The sequence below is a fragment of the Mesoplodon bidens genome, assembly GCF_964165515.1.
Source record: "Mesoplodon bidens genome assembly, chromosome: 13".
NCBI classification, from domain to species: Eukaryota; Metazoa; Chordata; class Mammalia; order Artiodactyla; family Ziphiidae; genus Mesoplodon; species Mesoplodon bidens.
Window position 1 is genome coordinate 5,387,622 of NC_138169.1, and position 24,875 is coordinate 5,412,496.

Consider the following 24,875-nt stretch of genomic DNA (forward strand, 5'->3'; position numbering starts at 1 on the left):
GCAAGGAAAACGTTGATGACTTTCTCTCCTGGACTATCAGGAGAATGAATGTCTTTTACGTATGTATCTGGGTGGGGGGGAGGGAGCAAAGGTCACGTTATGTGCAGAAGACACAAAACCAACACTCAGTTCAGCACAGAACCACAAAACTGCCAGGGGTCCACAATCTAATTTTACAGATGAAGAACCTGAGGCCAGCAATGCGACGTCACTAGCTGGAGGTCACACACTACTTTTAAGGGTACCGTGTGGTGCTGGGCCGCTGTCAGGACTCCCCACCTGGAAGGCCACCAGGCAGCCCGTTTTGCAAGCCACAGACGAAGACTCACTTTTGACCTCTTCTTCCTCGCCTGAATCAGTACCTGCAGCCCAGGCCTCCCTTCCAAGCCCCAGGTGCACACGTTCAACTGGCCCCTCCATGTGAACAGGTGAATGGCTCAGAGCAATGTCAGCAGTGCCGAGGTGGAAACTCAAAGAACAAACCTCCACGTTGTTTGGGACAAATTATCATCACCTCCCTCCTCCCCCCAAAAAAGGGCGTGAATGTGAATTTTCTCCCACGAGAAGGAAAAGATGAGCCTGATTCACTGTAGAGTGCAGTCAAAGACTGAGGAGAAAATAACTAACGAGATGCTTAAACCCCTTCCTGCATCAGCCTTGCAGACACAGGTACCTGTCATTGCCACTTCACAATGGCACCAACGTCTTTAGGAATCTTTAAGCGTAATTAACCAAGGCCACTAATGGGAACATGGGCAGAAATCACAGTGACACTGACCTGATAACCCTGGGCCACAAAGCAATAGGCAGCATTGCTGGAGGGAAACTGCATCAGGCTGAGTTCATCTGGGGAGCCGCTTCCCCATCCTGTCAGAACTTAGCCTTCCACAGCACCTTGCCCTCCAGGCTCTACTACCCTGAGCAGCAAATCTGCCCTCAGATGGCAGTGGAAATTGGCAGCTAATGTGTTTCTCCCCCTGAAATTCCAGTGGGAGTTGAAAAAAGACAATTCAATCACTTTTCGAAGCTTAAAAGAAACTACTTCGCCCGTCCCCTCTCTTTGTCTGCTTTACTTTTTAAAAGGGAGAAGAAAAACCATGAGACAAGCAAATCAGCTATCTTTTAGGGCATGTTTGAGGGATGTAGATCTGCATTATTGTGCCCAGGATTGTAAAGAGAGCAATCAGGACAAGATTTTCTATTAGAGCAGAAAATGGAATGGAGCGCCATGTTCTTGTTTTAAATTCCTGCGATGGGGACCCAATGCTGAGCCCGAATGCCCTTCCTTAAGTACTCAGAAAGGGGTGGAAGACCCATTCTAGAGAAACCCCTGCCTTCCCTCCAGAGCACTGCCCCGGGAGACATTCGGTAAGACCCCTAAAGATCCCTGCACTCAGTGGCTACACGCAGACCTATCTCAAGAGAACAAGGTTCCTTACTGACCAGAACTCTACAGTGGGTGCAGTAGCGGGTTCTGCCCTCAGCTTCTCCTGGTTCAGGTAGGCATCACCTATTGCTAGAACTTTCCCCATCCTACCTTCTACAGTACAGACCTCACTGTCCTGAATTTTCAGGATGATTATGATCTATATGAGATGTATGTATGCATGCATGTGTGTATTTCCTCTAGAAGGAATGGTTTAGTATTTGCTAATTCAGTGTTTGCAGTGACTTTATAAGACATAACTACTGCAAATAATGAGAATCAATTGCAGTAAGTATCTCTTATGGGTATAGGACCTCACTGCCTGCAATGCTCTTCTTCCCCTCTCAAAGCCTTAATCTCCACAAATAACTCTGTGGGGCGGGCATCATGGTCCTCATTTTACCTGGACTGAATCCAGGGTAGCGAAAGGGAACATCACTTCCCAGGGTTTTACTTGTGTGTGTAATGATGCCAGCCAGCCCCCAGGACTGCGGACGCCTGGCCCAGTGCTCCTTCCTCTGCCTGTTCACGCCAGTCCCCTCCAGAGACTTCCCACGGTACACGGGACAAAGTCCAAACTCCTGATCACAGCTTACAAGACCTAAGGACCTGGTATTACCTCCTTCTCCAGGCTCCCTCGGCACTTCCCTCCCTGCCCCCCCGCACAGACTCCCCACCAGTCCCCCATGGGTCTTCTCTCGCTTGGCGCTCCTGAGCTTATCCCCCTCCGAAGGCCTTACCACGATCTTCCTGTGACTGAGACCTGCTTGTCGTTCAGGTCTGAGGCAGATAGAACTGGTTGTCTACGGGCCACTCAATCACACACCAGCACCGCTGCCCCATCACATACACACACGCACATCTTCCTCTTTTCTGTCCAGCCATGCTCCTTGCCAGTGACTGGCTTAGGGAAAGGCACGTGACACAATTCTGGCCAAGGAGGCGTGAGGAGTCTGCTGGGGATTCTGGGAAGGGCTTCCTGCCTCCGAGATGCCCAGAAAGTGGTCCCTCCTTCTCCCACTGGATGCTGCCACATGGGAGGTGACAACAGGGGCTACAATGGTGATCTCAGAGCCTTGGAGGGCTGGCCAAGGACCAGGCTGACATGGCGAGCATGGAAGGAGAGAAAGACGGAAGGAACCACATCCTCAGTGACCATCTGGAAGGACCACCGGAACAGCCCACCTGGTACCACCTACCTGACTTTTCAACTTCTTATCATGTGTTTTTCTTTCTGTTGTTGTCAAAGCCAGTTTGGTCCATGGTATTTTGTTACTTGTCACCAAAAGTGGCATAAATTATGTAAGAACTCAGCTCAAATGTCACTCCTCAGAAGGGATTGCTTGAGTCATTTCTAATGTAAAGTTGCACGCCCCTCACCTGGTCACTCTACTACTCTCCTCTATCTAATTTACTGTGTGTGCTACTATGTAAACTATATTTACACTATTTCTGTGTTACTGACAGTATATTATGCTATTCATATTGCTTAAGTCATATGGCTTACACTATGCTAGTTACACTGGATTGCTCTATCCGTGTTGTATTTTATGATTTACTTTTCAATAGTTATCACTCTCTGCATGCTCCTGGTTGGTTACTTGTTTCCTATCTCTGTTCTCCACCTGGAAGTGATCTGCTTGAGACCACGGACCTGTCTCCTCTTGTCTCCTGTGTCTCCACTTCTAGCGCAGGGATGACCCCCATAAAGTGTTCAATATATAGGTGTTCAGTGTGAATATGTCACTGGTTTCCTCTGGGTCCCATTCATTCTTGTGCCCCAGGAGTAGCCTGTGTCTGGGTTAGAAGTGGGAGAAGGTGGCTCAGGCAGTGTTATGTTCTGGATATCATGAGAGGAGATAGACTGGTAGAAGAAACCTAGTCTAAATCCTAAGGAAGTTTGAGGTCAATGAGCTGAGAAATTTGGATTCCCCCTGGCGAATTCGGCCTTCTGGCTAGGAACTGAGAGACCTGACCTGTGTCATGTCACACGGTGAGGGCGTGTGTGTTTTTGGAAGAGACAGGTAGACACTGCAAGGTAAAGATCAGAGTCAGGTTCCCACCACTCATCCAGAAGATACCTTCAGGGCTCTCTGAGCCCCCAGGGGAAGCTGGAACAGCAAATGCTGTGAATCTTAATATAAGAACGGCTGAGGACAGGAACGTGGAGATTGAAAATGACAGTTCATGCCATGTTAATCTGTGAGCATGTGCCAGATGGCTTGTCAATGTCATTTTAGGAAGGCTGCCTTTAGAGGTCATTGTTTTACTGTCAAATTACACTTTCACAGTTACAGTACTTTAGAGTAATAGAGGCAAACGGTGGTCTCCCGATGTAAATATGTTTCCTTTGGGGATCTTGTGAGATTCAGCATTCGCTTCATTTTCTATTTAGGAAAGAAGCAAGAATTGAGTCTGTGTATCAGTGCCCCCCGCTCTGAGTCTGCCAGACGGCTGATGCATCTGTGTCTGCACCGTAGGAGCTGCCCCTGCTGTACAAGGTTTCCCTCTTAACCCCTCCCCCATCTTGAGAAATGTGTTAGAAAGAAAAAAGCTACATCATCATGGCAATGGAAGCAGTCTATCTCCTTGGCAAGTTGGTAAGAGCAGTTAAAGAAGGGTAAATGGTGTTTGTTTAAACTGAATAAAGTGAAGGGTGCCTTCTGCAATGTTCGTAATGAAAATAAAAATGAAACAATGCCTAGTTCAATAAATAGCAGTGCATACAAATTAAACACTATGAATCCTAGAATAAATTTAAATAAAATTTAAGAAAAAGGAAAAATAATCGTGATATAATATTCAGTGAAAAAATGATGCAGTTAAAATTATATGGACACACTTATACAAGTGAATCACTTTGCTGTACACCTGAAACTAACACATCTTAAATCAACTATACTTCAATAAAATTAAAATTTTTTAGAATTATAGGGACGTGTTAATACTAATTTTATAAATATATGTTATGTGTGTTTGTGTACTAATGAAGAATAAAAAGATTTGAGTAATGGGGGGAAAGCTATATAATCAAAGAGTATGTTTCTCACAAATTCACAATAAATGCTGAATTACATATTAAGATAGGCAAAAAGAAACTATGTAAAGAAAGAACAACTTTCAATTCAATTATCAAATCAAACATTTTGTATTTATTACCAAGTTTAGCAAGTACATTTTGTCTGAGGAGCAGTGGGTACTCAAAAACTATTCATTTTACCTTGAAGTACAAAGAGCAAAAATAATAGCTATCATGTATTGAGTGCTTACTATGCATCATGCATCGTTTTTAAAGCTTTACATAGAATGATAGCCATTAAATCCTCCAAATATCCCATTCGTTAAGTGTTTTGTCCCTATATCATAGATGGGGAAAATGAGGCCCAGGAGAGACAGCTTGAGCAGAGATCACAGCTGTGAGGGGCCGAGGAGGGATCTGCACTCAGGTCCTCTGAGTCGAGGGGGCAGGGGGTCCTCAAACTGTGTGTTAGCCCCTCCGTACAGCCCACAGAAGGAAGACCTGATTGGGAAAGGCAAGACCTAAATACACACGTTGGGATTTTTTAAATGAAACTCATCAAGGTGTAATTTCTGTTCAATGCACTGTATCCGTTTGGAGGGTACAGTTGGATGAGATTGACGGTGCACACGCTGTGAAACCACTGTCATGCTCGGACACAGAACACTCCGATCCTCCTGAAGCATCCCTTGTGCCCCTTTTCGGCCCATTGCTCCCTCTGTCCTTGGCCCCAGGCCACCACTGATGTGTCAGTAAGCATGAGGTATCAATTAATTAGAGGCCAGCTTGACAGTTAGTACTCAAGTCCAGGCAGAAGGAGCTGGAAGCAGCAACTCGGTGCCTCAGCCTGAGGTCCAGTAACCTGGGTCCTTGTCCAAACTCTGCCCTTCATCATGCCTGAATAAGTCACCCCCCATCTCCGGGCTCAGATTCTGCATCTGTGAACCCATGGGTACCCGAAGTTTCCAGCTTGGACTCCCTCCCATCCTATCATTGGAGAATGGAGAGAGCCAGCTCAGAGTCCCAGTGTATTTTGACACAGCTTTTCTCTGCCGCAGATCCCTCAGCTGTAAAATAAGAATAAATCATTCATTCATTTAATAAATATTTATTTAATGTCAACTAAGACCCAGGAACTGTCCTAGGTGCTGGGGATAGAGTGATGAACAATACAGTCCCCGCCCTGATGGAACTGACTGTGGAATGGGGGAGACAGACAAACTCAACACACACCTAGATATAAATGTAACATCAGGTAGCGAGATGGGCTTCAAAGGAAAATCAAGCAAGGTAAGGAAACAGTGATAACGGTTTTAGTTAGAATGGGCAGGGAAGGTCTCCCTGGATAGATCACATTTGATTAGAGACCTGAATGAAGTGAAGAAGTGAGTCATGAGCACATGCAGAAGATCAGGAAGTGCAAAGGCCCTGAGACAGGTATGTTCTTGCCATATTCAAGGACCAAAAAGGAGGGCAAGGGAGCACAAAAGTAGCCGGGGGGGCTGGACTGTACTCCACTGTGTAAGTATAATGAGAAGCTGTGGGGGTTGGGAGCAAGTAAGTAGCGTGATTGGAAGATATAACAGAATACCTCTAGCAGGGGTGGCAGAGGGGGAGCCCATGCAACAGAGACGTGAAAGAGGTTCCCATCAGGGTGGTATGATGGAGGGAATGAGAGGTGGTCAGGTTCAGGAGGCCTCTGAAGGCAGCCCTGGCAGGAGCTGCTGCTGGAGTGGCTGTTGGGTGTGAGAGCAGGAGAAGCCACAGATGACTGCTAGGTTTCTGGCCCAAGCAACCAGAAAAATGGCATTGCCATCCCTGTGATAAGGGAGGCCTGCAGGAAGGCAGATTTGGGGAAGAGAGAAAGAATCCGGAGTTCCATTTCAAAAATATTAAATGTGAAATGTTTATTAGACATCTGAATGAAGGTGTTAGGTAAGAAGTTGGAAGCACAAGTACAGAGCCCACGGAGAAGGGCTCAAGCTGAAGAAATAAATTTGGATTATGCCAGCATATGCAGTATTTAAAGCCAGGAGATTGAATAATATCCCACATTTCAGCCTTGAGCCTGCTAACACTTAGAGGTCATGAATATAAGGACCTGACAATATAGGGCCAATTTGTTAAAAAGGAAAAGCCAGGGGGACTTCCCTGGCGAACCAGTGGTTAAGACTCCGTGCTTCCACTGCAGGGAGCTCGGGTTCGATCCCTGCTCGGGTTCGATCCCTGCTCGTGGAACTAAGATCCACATGCCGCGCGGCATGGCCAAAAATTTTTTTTTAACTAAAAAAAAAAAAAAAGAAGGAAAGGCCATAGAGAGAATGGTATCTCAGAGGTAAGTGGTGAAGATTCTCCGAAGACAGGGTGGGATTGATATCAAACAGAGAGGAAGTCGAGTCAGTTGTGGACTGAAAGCTAACCATAGGAATTGGCCATGAACCCTGGAGACCTTGACAAAGGGACTTCAGCGGAGAAGAGGCAAACCTCTGATGATGTGGGCTCATGACAGAATGGGAAGTGGGGGAGTGTGATACGGAAAGCTTTTGCAAGGACGTTTTCCAGCACGGGGAACAGAAATGAGACAAGGGATGATAATTCCTGCCCTAAGTGTTAAATAAGATGAACCACAAAAATCACTTAACAGACAGCAAGTGTCTTCTGAGTGCTGATCTTCGGTCCAGCTCTTCCATGCTAAGTCGACACAAGAGTTTCCAGCGTGCATTGTACAACCCAATGGCCCCGTACTAATGCCAAACTCACCAAATACCCACTCTGAGTTCGGAGACTGAGATGAGAGAAGAAATGAGTTGCCTGTCACCTGGAGCTTCAGGCAAAAAACAATCAAATAAAATCACCATTTCCTGAGTGATCACTAAATGTAAGTCACTGATTTAATACTGTCTTCCAACACCCCTGACCAAATACCTGTTGTGTAACAAGAAGGTAAAGTACAGAAGAGAACAATTCATGTCTAGAGAGATTTTTCAGTCTAGTTAACAAAAATTGGAAACAGGAAAAGATCAACATATACAGACATGCAAATTAATAGATTGCACACTGGCAACAAAATAGAGGGAAGTCTTTCTCAGAAGTAAGAAGGAGACATCAAGGAACATTTTCGGGACCCAAAGGTGAAGATAAGTGAAGAATTCTCTTACATATGTATGACCTTTCTCTTCACCCCACGGCAGGAGGACAGATGGGAAGGAGGAAGGAGGGGTACACGTTTAAAGACAAAATCTGACACATACAGCATTTTACAATTTATAGAACATCATCCCACTTGACAGTCTATTTCTCTCTCTCTCTCTCTCTCTCTCTCTCTCTCTCTCTTTTGGCCATACCACATGGCTTGTGAGATTTTAGTTCCCTGACCAGGGATTGAACCCGGGCCCTCAGCAGTGAGAGCACAGAGTCCTAACCACTGGACAACCAGGAAATTTCCCCTCCACCTGACATTCCCGATTGCCTCATGTGGTAGATTTCAGTGACATACCCAACACGGCACCCTCACCCTCTGCCTTGTGAATTTGTGGTTCCCCCCACCAGAGGTAAAATATGTTTTATCTCAACAATATTAGGTTTGGGCAAATGACTCCTTTTGCCCAGCAGAATTTTAACAAAAAATTCTCCATAAAATACTGAAAACACAGAACAGGGAACTCTGCTCAATATTATGTAACAACTTAAATGGGAAAAGAATTTGAAAAAGAATAGATACATGTATATGTATAACGGAATCACTTTGCCGTACACCTGAACCTAACACAACATTGTTAATCAACTTTACTCCAATATAAAATAAAAAGTTAAAAAAATAACATAATTAAAGGATTGGGTTTGCCCTCTTGGTGCCTGCAACCTTGATGAGGTGAACCCCAGCTGATCTGAAGACCTGTGAGCAATAAAAAAAAGCTCATGGTGGCATGTGACTAAGATACTGGGGCTGTTTGTTATGCAGGTGTAACTAACTGATACAGTCTATGACAATGTGTCTCAAATAGTGTTTGAAGCACAACCCACACTAGAAAATACATCTTACATTAGGACCAATACACAAAAAGTATACATAAAGGCAAAAGCCAAAGTTTCATGAAAAAATACTTAACCTTATTACTTGCAAGTCACTCTGAATTTTCTATTCTGTTTTATCCCATCCCATTCTATTCCACTCCACTCCACTCTGTGCCATTCCAGTCCAGTCCATTCTATTCCTTCACTTTTTACAAAATGCTGGTGAGATCCCATAAAAACTGGCCCTTAATCTGAAAAAAATCCTGCACTGGAGCATTGTGGGAGAGTTATTCTTTACCCATTTTACAGATGAGGAGACTAACGCTCAGTTAGGTCACCTAGCCAGTAAGGGAGGGCCAGTGTCCCAAGCCGTGTATTCTGATCCAACACTGTCCTTTTCTATTGGTCAAATAGCTGCTGCAGTAACCGCTGATCCCCTGTCTATATTCAGTTCATTCTTAGTTTTCACTTGAAGTATTCTTAAAATGAGGGGCCTGGCTTAACCTCTGCTTGATAAAAATCAGAGACAAAATCAAGTCAGCCAAGTTCCAGTTTCAGTTCAGAGAGGTAGATGGCTGAAAAGAGCACTTCTCTTGCCCTTTTACCAAACTGCAAATTAAAAGCTTTTCTTAAACCCATCAGAGCACTGCTGATGCAGGGCTACAAACTAACCTGGAATCTGGAGACAAACACATGCCCACAGGGAGGAAGAGAAATCGAGCATTTGCTTCCCCAGGGTGGACCCTGCTGGATGTCATATAAGCTAGAAACAAAAAAGGAATCCAAGGGAAAAACTGTACTGACTTGCTAAAGGCGCTGGTATGAGTGTGAAGCTTTAGAACCTGTAAACAATGGAGCTTGTACCCCCCGGGCTTGCTCTACGAATCCCATCGGGCCCTCAAGGGAAGAGTTAGCAGCATCCCCAGGACAGCTGGCTCAGGAGGGGGACAGCAGCCACTGTGGAAACTCTCCACAGTTCCATATCCTCTGTCTCCCCTATGGGGCAAAAGTCTCAGTCTTTAGGCAGAAGTATAATAAAAACTGCCATTTAGGGCACTAGGGGGAATTCTCTTGTATCTAAAGTAACCAGTTTGAGTTACATTTAAGCTGCTTTATTAAAAAGAGGCCTGCCTGCCTCTAGCAAACAGCGACTAAGTTCCCTCATTAAAGTTTATACAATAAGAAGCTCTAGGACATAACAGCGCTCCTGTCCCCAGTGGGTCCCCAGACTATGCTTTCGCTGGTCAGAGGCATCTCCCTCTCTGAGTCATAACTGTCTACCCTTCCCTGCGATAAGTAAACATACCACCTCCATCATCTTTTTTCCCCCTAGAACATTACTGAAGGGTGCTGAATAATACTGTGTGATTCTGAGCAGGTAATTTAACCCGAGTTTCTGCTCCTTCCTCTGTAATGTCAATTGGCCTTCAGCTGGCACAAATAGAGCATTTGCCTATAACATACCTCTTTCTTTTCTCAATGTCCCATGCAAATGGCAGTTGGATTCTAAAGTTAACTGAAGCAAAATTGCACCCAACCAGTATTATACAAGAAAATCCCTATTTTCATTCACCAGGCACAGCATTTATGATCTTAATACAAAGAATATGTAGTAACATGTATGCATAAGATATATATATATATAACATATATACATAAAACTATAGGTAGCATGCAATTGTACAGATGGGTGGTATATGCAAATTATTCAATTATTTCTCTCTGCTCAGAACACTCGAGCAACTTATAGTGTGTTGGCTCTCCCTGTGTGCTTTGTCACCTGCACTTTCTGTAAAAGTATCTTCCAGTTCTTCTAACGTGTCATTAGTCAAGTGTTTCTTGGAGGCCTCAGTTCAGTCTTTAATGTCTTCCTGAAGGCAAGAGGTCATTGACACCATCACCACTCACTTGCTTGGCCACCAGAAGAAGGCATCACACATCTCTGGAAGATGGGGAGACTCTTCCCATTGTGCTCAAGTGCCCCCCACCAGGTGGGCCAATATACACCAATGAATACTTTACCAGGCAGAGGAACAGACATAACCAGATTAAAAGATGCACAGTTCCTACCTATATATGTGTATATGTATGCATGTAAATGTAAGGACACCATGTTATTTTGGGCCAAATGCATATAGCTGAATTCTCAAGAGTTAAACTATTCATGTGATGCAGCTCCAAGTCCTTTGGGCCCCTCGCACAATCATGGACACAAGTCCAAACATCAGAACTGAAATCAAGTAGCAGTGATTGGGTCTACTGACAATGGTGCATGTTGCTTACACAGTCTATAGACTATCATAAAAAATGAATATGCGAAGTCAAATAATTCTCATGAAGATTTCTAGGAGATAAGTCCATGGATCTTGGCTCGAGGAACCTTCTATCCACCTTTGTACCTTCAGAGACCATGACTTTTAATATAGTAATGCTTACTTCTCTGCCCCTCCTAGATGATAAGGCAAGCCTTTAAGGACAAGCATGTTGCCTTATTTAATTTTCTGCAGTTCAGGCTCATGGCACAAGGCCTGGTACCTTGTAGACATACGGGAACTACGCAGAATCAGTGAGAGAGGAATTGCTCTGCTCAGGATCGTACAACCAGGAACGGGAAGGTCCTGTGAGCCCCTCCCGCCTCACCCATCCATCACGCCCATCACCACACTGAAAGCTCCACTCTAAGGAGATTCCTTAATTCACTGTCAAGTTCTGATCATGAGGCTTTGCTCTCAGGCTCCTTTATTCTTATCAATTCTTTCTTCATGCAGGTCAGTCTCACTTCCCTAGTTGGACCATGTCTGGTATGCTATTTCTTCCTCTCTCCGAAGCAGTGTGCCCAGCACCCAGCCCGGAACTGACTGATCGTCCAGGCCTCCCAGCAAAGGCAGATCTCGGGGCCAGCGTGGGCAGAATGGAGACCACTGCTCATCCAAAACACATGCCTTCCTTAGAGAATCTTAAAGTCTTGGTGCTAAAAAGACCTCAGAGAATGCAACTCTTGCGCAGCCCAGGGGGGACGAGGATCCATCTCAAAGGCACAGAGAGGTCACAGCGAGTCTGAGGTTACAACTCAGTGATGCTACATGCTGGGTTCCCGGCAGGGCTCTGAGGACATAAAGCAAACCCAAGTGTCTCTGCCCTCGAGGAGATCCGAGTAGAAGAGACAGACTCCTGTGCAAAATACTGTCAAAAACAATGACTGGTAAACAGTAAGGTTTGTACGGTGTTTACAAGACGGTCGGGCCTCACTGGCTGCCTCCGGCCCACCCAACTTCGACTCAGCTTCGTCCGAGATGCTCAGGACAGCCCTCCACAACAGACCCACGGACACCCGCTCCCATCCAGCCTCATCTCCCCACTCATCAGCCGAGCATCACCAGTCAATTCCTGCATTCTGCTTGTTGGGTCACCTCCATGATACATCCCCAACCAAATCACATTCAACAAGGTGTGATTCTACCTTGACAGACAAGTGCTGCCAAAATCGTGTCCCTTATCAAAACCACGCCAGCAAATGAGGCCCAAGATTATGGTTTGTTGTAAAGTTTAGCATACGCTTATCTGGGAAATGTTTTCATTTTAGCTTTTTACCCCTCAACATTGGGAGATTTTCAAAGCACCACGAACGCTTTTGAATTTAGGAAAAGATCCAAGCACTTCCTAGTCATCAAACGGTGGCCCAGGAGGGATTAAGAGCTGTTTATCTGGTGAGAGCCCAGCATATCGCGCTGCCCAGCCTCCTGCACCAGCTCTGAGCGCAGACACTGAACCTGGTGGAGAGAAGCGCTGGGACCGAGGTTCCATCGGCACAGGTGCTGGAGTCACAAGCTTAGGTGTTCGGGGTTTGAGCATCAATTAGTCACATTGAAAAAAGGAATTGTGTGGGGCTTCCCTGGTGGCGCAGTGGTTGAGAGTCCGCTTGCTGATGCAGGGGACGCGGGTTCCTACCGCAAAAAAAAAAAAAAAAAAAAAGGCATTGCGGCAGGATGAGCATATTCTCAGGGGAACGAGGGATCTGCAGGGTTTGTGTTTTCCAAACTTATCTTGAAAGTACTTCTGAAAATTTCCCTAAGAAAAGAAACTTTTCTATCAAAGAATGCTGTGAACTGAGACCTCAAGGTATAAAAACCAGCAGCTGAGAGTTTTTTATCTCTGAGGCTCCAGGGGAAGGGAAAAAGAAAAATGCCAACGATGACCTCATCAATTTCTCCAAAATCAGAATGCAAAAAAGAGGGGTGTTGAAAGGCCCAAGCTAAGATCTGGCAGAGACTAGACTGGCTTAGCCCTGCCAAGAGAAGCCTGGGCGTCCAGACTCACACTTCCGGAGATTTCCAGAGAGACCAGCAAATCATAGCCCAGACAGGCTGAGCCAGTCACAGAGGAAGAGGTGAAGCATAGCAATGCCTCAGCAGCACAGAAGTCCCTGGAATTCACCCCTTTGATCAACTTGGAGTCCTTGCCAGTGTGACATGGGCTAATTAAAATCCTGGATATAAAAATTCCAGTCTGAACAGCTTTAGAAGTAGCCCCCATGGTGAAATTACAGCTGTTCTTACACTAAGTGACTCTGCCTTGTGAAAACCTCTACCTATGTTAGCAATGAATTAAAATAATTGCATCTAATACATTGGTCTAATACATCTCACTTAATACAACTAACTTATCTAATATATTTGTAATAGATTTCAGTTTACCCGTATAATTCACCCAGATTTTTTTCAGCACAATTGGCCTGGGATGGTGGAACTTCCGGGGATTGACTCAACATATGGGGAGGGGGAAGGGTAAGCTGTGACAAAGTGAGAGAGTGGCATGGACATATATACACTACCAAACGTAAAATAGATAGCTAGTGGGAAGCAGCCGCATAGCACAGGGAGATCAGCTCGGTGCTTTGTGACCACCTAGAGGGGTGGGATAGGGAGGGTGGGAGGGAGGGAGACGCAAGAGGGAAGAGATATGGGAACATATGTGTATGTATAACTGATTCACTTTGTTATAAAGCAGAAACTAACACACCACTGTAAAGCAATTATACTCCAATAAAGATGTTTTTAAAAATAATAATAAAATTAAAATTAAAACAAACAAAAAAAAACAATCAAATCCCTCCCGGCCCAGGGAGGTGACATAAACGAGGAAGGTGGGTCTGCTGTGAAGGTCAGGGAACTTGGGGATGGTGAAAAACTTGAGGGAGCAGCCCAAACCCTGCCCAAAGGGGACAGCGGCTACTACCTTGAGCCCACCGCTGCCACTGCCCTGACCCCACAGCTGCCACATGGGCTGTGTTCAGAGACCTTTGGACTTTGTGAGAGAAAAGGGAATTCCAGAGCTCTGGTGAAATCTACTAATGTTTGAATGTTGGCATCTAAGTATATACATTTTTAAAGTATTTTGCTCTGTCTGGGGGCACGTCTTGGGGTCTGGATTTGCCTCAAGGTCTATCATTTTATGACCTTTGGCCTAAGGATATCCTGATACGGATGATAGGATGCAGAGCAATGGCACAGAAATGTTGTTTTGGCTTTTTTCTCCCTCCAATATATCAAACTTTGAGGTCCATATCACAGCCTCATTAGCATCATGCTCTTCAATGTTTAATAAAACTTTTGCTAGTTCCCCACAGACTTTACCAGCAATAGGAAATAGGTTCATCTCACTTGCCAATGCAAATCACTTCTTAGCTGCTGCTCAAGGGACCTCTGCTGGAAGAGGAATCTGGGCTGTCGAAGGAAGGAGTGCTGGGATTGATTAGTGATGTCTGGATTGGCACATGCCAGGAAGTGGGGTCCTATCACAAGTTTTGTTTTTTCTATATTATTTATATCCTATTTATGAAACCAAAATGCTTTGGCCCAATATCCTTGACCAAAGTCCCTTCTGTCCCAACCCAGGCCACGGTGCAAGCACTGGTATCAGAACTGGAAAATCCTTCAAGATCCTCAGTATCAGTCTTTCACTGAAAGAGGCTGTTAAGAAAAGCACATGGAAATCCACCGTCCCCATGAGTGGGCTTCAGACACACAGACAGTCTCAGCATACGGTCACCGACTGCTCTCCCTACAAACTCTGCTCATAGGAAAAGAAGTCAGAGTGTAACCCAAATATTTATTAAGTGTCAGACACAAAGGATGTCAGGAAGTCGTGGATAAATTCATCTCTCTGAAAGTATTCCCTGGGGAGTGACACAATTGAAACCCTTGATGATGGAAACTGCTCTGTTGTCCAGAGCATTAAAAGATGACTATATTAGGGCAATCGCTTCGGGCTGAGGTCTTTCATTTTAAAAAAGAGCCTGTTAGGGCCTCCCTGGTGGCGCAGTGGTTGAGAGTCCGCCTGCCGATGCAGGGGATACGGGTTCGTGCCCCGGTCTGGGAGGATCCCATATGCCGCGGAGCGGCTGGGCCCGTGAGCCATGGCCTCTGGGCCTGCGCGTCCGGAGCCTGTGCTCCGCAACGGGAGAGGCCACAACAGTGAGAGGCCCGCATACCGCAAAAAGAAAAAAACAAACAAACAAAAAAAGAGCCTGTTAAACTGAGCTTCAGAAGTGGTCAAAATGATCTGAAACATTTGGAGAGGGGCCCTTTAAGAAGGGTAAGGCAACGCTGCAGAGGGGAATAGGAGTCAAAAGCAGTGCTTTGAATTCTGAGACTGTCTCTTTGCATTTAAACCTGAAATGTCTCCAGGCCATAATCCAAGAGTAGTTTAGAAGGAATACACTGAGTATATACATTGAATATAAATGATCATTGCCTGCTGGAAGCCCGTCCCTCTTGAAAATGAATTAGAAGAGATATGAGCCCATTTGTTTAATAGGTGGCTACATAATCCAGTCCATCCAGTCCCAGAAAAATCTTATCCCATTGTTTTAGACTGAGACAGAATCTGTATTTCCACCTGCTGCTAAAGGGCAGCATTACTTTCTCAAAGTCCATCTCAGCGTAGCGATATATGTCAATAAAGCATGAATGAATTGCTCATGCAAGACTCCTGCATATTCGGGGGAAAATGTGTGAGATTCTCTGAAGACTTCTCTCATCAATGCTCACTGAGTCTCTGCTATACGAGCGACTCTTGGTTGAAGAAGTCAGTTCTAGCTCTTTGTGGGATTTCTTCTTATGTTCACCACTTCCTAACATCACTGAATGTCCCTCTAGACATTTGAAATGTTTCAGAGAAAAGAGGGCTACATTTTTATCTTTGGAAGGTAATCTTAATCTTAGGATATGTATAAAGTAAGTCAGTGTATGGATAATCCCAAAGTAGGGGGGAAAGAAGCCTGTCCCTGAAATAAGCACCCTAAGTTCACAGGGCTAAGTTCCCTGTGAAATTGGGGTGCTCTCTCTAAAGCAGGGGCCGAGAGCCAAGCTTCCTGGGGTCAAACCCCAGCCCTGGCACTTAGCAACTGGGTGACCTGTATTTTGGCCACAATAATTAAATGCCCTGTGCATCAGTTTTCTTAGACAGTTAACTTCTAAAGTTTATTTAAATGGGGGGGAGGGGCAATATAGGGGTGGGGAAGTGTGAGGTACAAACTACTGAGTATAAGATAAGTTCAAGGCTGTATGTACAACATGGAGAATACAGCCAATATTTTGTGATAACTGTAAATGGAAAGTAACCTTTAAAAATTGTATAAATTAAAAAAAATTTTTTAATAAATAAAGTATATTGAAATGATTTGAGTTTCTTTAGGAAACTCAATGAATTTGAATACGAAGCTGATACATTATGCCCACCATCAAAGCTCACGGAAGGAGTTTAAATTGTGAACCAAGCCCCAAAACATCAAGGATAAATGTGCCAGGAGACAGAGGCACAGTGGCCGTAGTTGACCCTGCCTGATATTCAAAGCACAGTCACAGACCTGATACCGAGCAGGACCCTGTGGGCTCCTGGGCACAAAAGCCTTCCTGTGTCCCCCATTTCTTCATTACAGGAAATAGGCTTCATTCAGCCTCCGTGACCTTCCCTGAGTTTCAACGGATAGGTTCAGGCAGTTGTTAGTTAGGGAAGAGATGGGATGCAGAGACAAGGGAGGAGCAGTCAGGACACAGCAGCGCAGCCTTGGGGCAGGGTCCTAGTTCCCCCTCAAGGAATACACAGAACAATATCTTTGAGCCGTTTTGCAGAGACTGAAGCTCCCACCAGGTGGGAGAAGTGAACTGTCGGCTGCCCACAAGTACGTAGACCCCAGACCAGTTGGAACCAGAAGGTTGATGATGCCAACTCCCAATTACCTCATCACCAACCAATCAGAAGAAGGTCCACGAGCTGACCACGTCCTGTTTGAACCATTGCTATAAAACTCCTCACTACCCCCCTCCAGGCTGGGACGCACAGTTTTGAGGGCATTAGCCCGCTGTGGCCCCCTTTGCCTGGCAAAGCAATGAAGCTATTCTTTTCTGGTTCGCCCAAAACTCTGTCTCCGAGATTTAATTCGGTGTTGGCCCAAGACCTCAATAACACCACCTCCCCAATGCGGCTCTGTTTACTGAGGGCGCAAAGCCCGGCGCCTGCAGATCTACACTGGCTAGTCCCAAGGTCTCTCCACATGATGCCCAAACAATTCCAGAATGTTAGTTCTTCATTAGAGATGCTAAAGACAGAAAGGAACAAAAGATCTCATTAATATTGAAATCTGAACGATGCTGACAGGAACAAAAGGTTGGGGATGGAGCAATATCTATCCTCTGGCCAACAGGAAATATATGACACATCTCCCATTAGAATGGAACAATGAAAGTCCAAATTACCAGCATCAAGAAGGACAAAATTAGGCAATAACATCCAAACTGCCTGACAACTTATTCTTAGCTGCCTGGCTCCCGGTGATGGGCGAAGGGGAGGGAATTCATGCCGAGAAACAGAAGAGTAGTGTTTTCTGCAGGAATGTGTGCCAAGCCTTTGCCAAAAGAGAAAGAAATGGGCTTAAGCCACTTCTGGATTTTTCTCCATCTCCTTCTAGGAACATTAGGATCCGTCTGAGGGTTTCTCTGGAAGCCCGTTGGAGCCCACAGCAGACAAGGACCCTTTGGAGAGAAGTCAGTGCAGAGAGACTGTTCTGAACCTATTTCATCAACACTGCGGGGATCCTCACGAGGTCTTCAATCCCACCCCCAGGTGCCTGGGCCTCACCTTCCATTAGGTTTATCTCCTCCTACAGTGCAGGACACGTGGAAGGTGAGAACCACAGCCCCCGGGCAAAACGCGTCTGCACATCTCTTTCAACTGGATGACTTGCCAACAACCAAAAGTCTTACATAAAATGTGGACTTTCAGAAACACCTGTCTTTAATTCTGTCTTCACAGGAGAGAGGAAATAGGAAGGGACTGTTTGTCCACTTTTCGGTACCATGAATTTGCACATGCAGTGGACTAATGCTTACTCACCACCCACTGAGCCCAGACACTTAAACCTCTCCCGCCTCAGTCTCCTGGGCTGTAAAATGGGCATAAGAGTGGTACCTACTCTGTCGGGGTGCTGGGCGGGTCGGAGGCTTCAATGTGTAAAGAACCAGTGGACCAGAGTCTGGCACGGTGTCACCGTGGGCTGTGGCTGTTCTCGCTGCTCCTTCTAACAGACCCTTCAGGGCAGGAAGAGAAGTGAGACACGGACCTGCCCTCAAGGGGCAAACCTACCACCTGTACAGGGGCACACGACATGCTGAGTCCCTAATACGTGCATCTACACAGGGCACAGAAGCACAGAGGTGAGGACCCCGGTGTGGGAGGCGGGATGCAGAACGGCAGGAAGGAGGTAGCTGCACAGAGCAGGGGCACCTGAGCCAGAGTCCAGAGGACAGCTGGGGCATGTCCAGATGCAGGGAGTCGGGGAGGGATGCTGGGCCCAGGAAGTAGCACGAGCCCAGAAAAAAGATGTGAAAACCACACAGAAGAAGGCAGAAATCAGAGAAGGAGAGAAATCGAGTCCAGATGTGCCTCTGGATCCAACTCCGCCTAGCTGCATGAGTGGATATATTTCCCCTTTCCAGGCTTAAGACAGTTGGATTTGCGTTTCTATCACTTGCAACCAAAACAAAAGAAAGCTCACCAATACAGGATTTCACCACAGGCCTGCCAGATCCCACTGCCCCCTACACCCATCCAGTTCCCTCCACCTGAATCGCGATGTCTCCGGCTCAGTGACATGGGCTCTCAGATGCCTCTCTAAGGACCATGTTCAGGACACGCCCACCTTCCACCTTATCCTCTCTGTGAATCCAACCACTTAAGGAAAATCGGGTCACACAGCCTTTTGCAGGGGCTACGTGATGACCCAGGAAATGCAGCTGCTCTCTCGAAGCTTCCTGCATCCTCCAGCGATGACACTGGGCTCTGTTTAGTGACCCCACACAAGCAGCAGAAACCTTTGTGGTTTTTTTCGCCGGCACATCTGCTGCCTACACTTGCCCTTCACAGACGAAGTATGGAAATAAAGACCTTCCCTGGGGCAGAGAAGGCTTTTAAATGTTAATACCCTTTTAGGAGGCCTTTAGCATCTCATTATTTCAAGTCCGGCTGATACCAGAAGGCTGGAAACATAATTAATGCAGCCAAAAGTTGGAGGGTACCCTCTTCAAGATCAGCATGAGTTTACATTGATTTCTCTCCGAGCGTGAATGAGTTCATCCCCTGCTGGTGACGTATGCCGGGGCTTCTGCGGTTCTGGAGACCGCAACTCACTGACCAACAGGACAATTACCAACACATTAAAAACAGGAGGCCATCACTTGGTTGGCAGGATAGAGACTTGAAGATTAAATCACAATTACAACATGGAAATTGCATTTTTCTTCCTCCCTCTGAAGACCTTGAAAGACACTTAGCAAAGAACCACAAATGTGCTGTTGCTGGCAGCATAAAGACCCTCAAAGTTGTCTAGATCTTAATCCCCAAATCCTCTAATATGTCACTTTACATGGTAGGTGGAACTGTGACCCCAGAATGATATATCCAAGCTCTAGCCCCTGGAAGCTGTGAATGTGACCTAATTTGGAAACAGGGTCTTTGCAGATATAATTAACTTAAGGATAGTGAGATGAGATCACTGTGAATCAGGGTGGCCCCTAAATCCAATGACGAACGCCCTTATAGGAGAATAAGGCCACACGGAGACAGAAGAGACGGCCATGTGAAGACAGAGGCAGAGATGGGAAGGATGCGGCCATAAGCCGGGGACACCTGGGGCCCCCAAAAGCTGTAAGAGTCAGGGAAGGATCCTCCCCTAGAGCTTCTGAAGGGGGTATGGCCCTGCCAACACCTTGATTTCAGACTTCTGGCCTCCAGAACTGGGAGAGAACAGATTTATGTTGTTTTAAGCCACTGAGTTTGTGGGAACTGATATGGCAGCTCTAGGAAACTAATACATGTGGCAAAGGGACTCTGCACATGTAATTGAGATAAAGATCTCGAGGTGAAGGGTTTATCCTGGGATAGCCAGGTGGGCCTAATGTAATCACAAAGGTCCTTATTAGAGAGAGGCAGGAGGCTCAGAGCCAGAGAAACAGAAGTGATGATGGAACCAGAGGTCAGAGAGAGAGAGATTTGAAGATACTACGATGTTGACTTTTAAGATGGAGGAGAGGGCCACAGCCCAGAAAGGCAGGCAGCCTCTAGAGGCTGGAAAAGGCAAACAGATTCTCTGCTAGAGCTTCCAGAAGCAACGCAGCCCCGCCAACCAACCCATTTTAGGGTCCTGACCTCCAGTACCATCAGATAATAAATGTGCATTGTTTTAAGCTACTAAATTCACGTTCATTTGTTACAGCAGCAAGAGGAAACTGACACACATGCCTTCCAGGTCATGAGGATGGAAACAAAATTCCTTTGCAAATTCAGAAAACTTTATTTATCAACTGATTCCCTGATGGGAAAGCCATGGGAATGATACTTTACTACTAGGTCATAAAGGTGTTCCCCCATGGAGTCAGGATTTGAACTGACATCACCTGTTTGGAAGCTTACCCCCGCCCCCCAAACTCACTCCCTCTGCATTACTTTTCTTTATGTTGAGCTAGAGTGGTTCCCTTTTGACTACCACTCTTGAAATCTAAGAAGCACAAATCTACTCCGCATTCCAAAGGATGGCCCTTGAAAGACTTCAAAAGAGCTGTCATGTTTCCCTCTTCACCTCTCCCTGGGCCTTTTCTTCTCATCACCAGGCTCAACACTCACACTTCCTTCAATCATTTCTCCTGTGATTTGATTTCAAGGGCCCTCAGCCCCTCAGACGCTCTTTGATCCAATACGATCCAATTTCCAGCCTTCCTCTTATGCCTAGAAAGATACAGAATTCTCCATCAGAGGAACGAGTGACATGTACCATCTTTGACTTATAGAGACCAGGGGACAAGAAATAGCTCCCTTTCCTCTGAAAACTACTATCAAAAAACCAGCAGCACAAGTGTGATGAGAAATCACAAATATCCTTCCACCTCCATGTGGGAGGCAAGAGGAAAGGGTGGAGACTGCGGTGATCTGGATGCATCAGCCTTACGCACAGGGGCGTCCTCTGGTCACTTCCGGGTTGAGGGTTACAGGAAGCAGTGTGGGCCCAGGGCTACTCGACCTTGTGAATTTCAGAAGCTGGAAATCCAGATTTCTATGTGATTTGCCAATTTTTACAGGATGGCAGCAAATTAAATACACACACACACACTCCTCTGAACCAGATGCAGCCTGCAGTCTGCCTACCTGTGACCTCTGTTCTGGGGTCATGCACCCATTAATGCCAACAAAAATCATATCAGCCTGTGGCAGCCGCTTCAGACAGGTGGTTCCACAGGGAATTAGAGCCATGATCTTGTAACAACTTTCAATGGAGTATAAGCTGTAAAAATATGGAATCACCATGTTGTACACCTGAAACTAATACAATATTGTAAATCCACTATACTTCAATTAAAAAACACAGCTGGTTCATCAGATCTCACTGTGAACAAAACTGCCAAGATTTCTTGCACACACACACATGCAATTAATATGCATCTTCTACGTATGTTTTTTTTTTAACACAGAAGTAGTTGTCCACTTAAAATGTGACACAGATCGCTTCCAATCTTGCCAAGGTTCCAGCCCTTCAAAATCCTTTATGTCCTCAGATTTATTCCCCCTGATGTCATACGGTCCCAAGTCAAAGAAGCCAATTTGTGTATCACTACAATTTATACTGTCTTAAATTTATACTTTGTCCCTTACCTAAGTCACAATCCCAACGCTCAGAATTTCCATCACATGACGATCTTTGGTGAAACCCGCAAGACTCTCCCTGGGGAATCACACAGCGTTTCCTGCACCATGAGGAAGTGACCGGGTGACAAATCCACAGACCAAGGGGGTCTCTCCCTGGGGTGCTAATGAGCATCCACGTGTTTAGGTGGCCCTGGGGTGACGCCCAGGCCAGCGGACAGCTCTGAGGACGATGCTGTACATCTTAACGTTATGACAAAATTTATGACAAATATTGACACGAAAGCCATGACAAATGCATCACAGCCATTTAGTGAATCCCCCTGAATTGACCCAGGCGCCGGAATCTGCAACAGAGTCTGGGCTCCCCTAGAAACGTCTTACAGCAGCTCTGCACTTGGGGGTCTGCAGGCTCTCATTTGCTAAGATCAGGCCACAGTTCGCTAGAAGAGAGCCCCAGCTTCATGAGGCCACGAACGCGACCGCTGAGCCAGAAACTACTGTCTTCCAAAGCAATTTCTCTCTCGGGCTCAGGGGAGGATACTTTTAGTATATTTCTGCGAAGGGAAGACAACCAAGTACACGACAGCAATGGGACCCATGAACTTGGGCTTGCCTCTGTGGGTAGAGCTCTCCAGGCAGGACAGTGGAGGTCCCGCCCTGGGCGGCTCCACGCCAGGCTCACGGGACGGAGCAAGGCTGAGGGGTCTAGAGAGCTGAGCCATCTGTTTGAGCCCAGGGTGGCATAATCACACAGATGCCACCTCCGTGGGCCACACCAGTGTCTCCCTCCTGGAATGACAGGGGGATGGTAAATAACATGCATTTTCAAAGGCAACCAAGGGCAATGAATCAATATTTTTCATTCTGTGCAGATGAGTTTGTATGACTTGGCTCAGATCTTTCTAGACTCAGAATATCAAAGGCTTTAGATTTGTTTAATCAAACCTGCCCACAGAATCCGAGGCCTGCCAGGAGCCCCAGGGCAAGGCTGTGTGTACTCTGAAGCCAGTCCACCTTCTGTCTCGAGGGGAGAATTAGCATTCCACCCAGAAAGCAGGCGATGCCAAATTGGGGTTTCCTAAGGATTAATTTTTTTTTAAATTAGGCCTCACAGACACATCAATTCTTCCTTATCAAAACCATCTCCAGCTTAAGGCACAGCCTCCTGCAGGTCACTGTAAGAAGGAAGGAATCCCTTCCAGATCTTTTCCACCACAGGGAAAACCCTTCAGGATTTTCTGTCCACCACAAAGTTCTTCAGACGGATACCAAGTTTCATTTCACCTCTGAACAGGAGCCAGCAGAGCAGAAAGAAGGCAGAACTCAGCATTACAGTGTTTTTCTAAAATGAATGAAGACATAGGACCTGGGAGCTCCCTTAGCAGCTTAAAGAGAAAGGATCATTCTAAAGATGTAAGTCTTTCTCTCAGGGTCTCTGCTGCAAGAGGAAACTGCCAATCAGGGCACCAAGAAAAAACGGGCAGAAACTCTAAATTCACTGTTTCAAACAGACCCCTGCAAAGATATGAGAAAACATCATGGGCTGGTTCCTGGCTGAATATGGAGTCCTAAATCCAGCTAATTAGGATGGAGGATGCAGCAGAAATGTGCCATGGCCAGATTTCCCCAGACTGTCAGCTGTGTCCCACTGGCACCCAAGCGAAGTTAGGGGGCACATGGATGGACTTTTAAAAAAGTTAATAGTCGTTTATTTTCATGTGTATTAAGAAAAAATTAGTACATCAAGCTCATGGATTTTATTGTCTTCTAATGAGACACTTAAGATATTTAAGATTGAAAAGTGAGGCATTTAAAGAAAATATAATGAGTAAATTATATTATTTGGCACAGGAAGTTGGCAAAAATTGCGAAGATGGCAGGTAGCTGGCTAAAATTCAGGAAATATTGTCCTATGAGCAAAAGAAGGGGAAGAGAATTGTTTCCGCTCACGATTAAGACCGGGGGAAGGAAGCAGCACGGCGCGTGCAGCCTCCTCTGATTCCAGGCGAGTCCCTGGCATCACTCCCTCCATCCTCAGCATCCTCATCCCGGTCTCAGCCCTTCGAGCCTGGGATGCTCAGGGCAGCCCCGGGACAGAAGGGGAGGGAAAGGACCGAACACCTGGGAATCTGGAGGTAAAGCCCGCGGTACCTTGATGACGTCTTCATCCGCAGACCTGCATTCCACAGCCTCCGACACGTCCACCACCGAACCATCCTCTTGAACGGCCACGACCTTGACGGGAACCGAAACAACCTTTCCGGTGAGAATGGCCGTGTTCAGAACCTCCGTGTCCTGCGCGGGAGAAAAGAGGGCGCGTGTCAGCCACAGGCACGCCCGTGAGCCCCGGGAGGGGTCACCAGCAGGCTACCTCCGACCTAAGTTGTTGTTCTACAATTTACAAAACTGTCTGTGCCCTACAGACACCCCGCGCACACAGCGCAGGAGCTCTTTTCGATATTTGCCAAATCTTAGCTCGAGGTTCATTTGGTAAACGACGGCCTATTTTCAGGGCTTATTCACATAGTAACACAGCCTTCGTTTTGGTTTCAAATTAGGAAAGACAGCAGCACACAGAAGAGAAGAGAACTAGCTGCAGGTTATAAGCCTCCGCACTCCTGAGCTGACCACCAGCACCCTCTACCCCCAAACCTCCAAGCACCCTCTCCCCGGGATTTCCCAGCCAAGCCTGGGAAATCACAATCCCTGGCCCACCATCCCTGCACTAGCGATTGTGAAACTGACATCATGTTAATTTCTCTCCTCCTCTGACATCCTTCAAAGTTCTGTAGGTTTTATCTTCCGAAGTTATCTCCCATCGGTCAAATTCTTGTCATCCTCAGGACCAATTCCTCCACGGAGGGAGAATCCCCCCACTTGGACAACCATGACGGCCCCTAACTGGCCTCCTTGTGTCCACTCTCTTCACAGCAGCTGGAAGATCATCTTTTTTGTTTCAATATAATTCAGATGATTTCTCGCCTAGATTAAAACTCTCTGAAAACACCCTAGGGTTCTTAGAGATCAAGTCCCAGCTGGCTGACGTGGAGAGACCTAACCCTCGCCCACCTCTCTAGCTCCTTCTTGCCACTTCCTGCTGCCCTCATCACTGTCAAGCCTCAAACAGAGGTCTTTTCTGTTCTTCCAACAGTGAATCTCATTCATGCCTTCTGCTCTTTCATATGCAGAGCTCTCGACTGAAAACACGTCTCCCTGTTCCTT

At 46.2% G+C, this 24,875-nt stretch overlaps 1 protein-coding gene across 1 annotated transcript in view; it reads right to left on the reverse strand.

Annotated features, from left to right (window-relative positions):
* LOC308627091 (transmembrane protein 132B) overlaps positions 1-24,875 on the reverse strand; it is a gene marked incomplete at its 5' end in the record, with an annotated part of 374,488 nt that overhangs the window by 10,945 nt on the left and 338,668 nt on the right. The window contains one exon of the mRNA XM_081252803.1: positions 23,805-23,948. Within this exon, the coding sequence (XP_081108929.1) occupies positions 23,805-23,948 (144 nt within the window). The remainder of the gene's footprint in view (positions 1-23,804; positions 23,949-24,875) is intronic.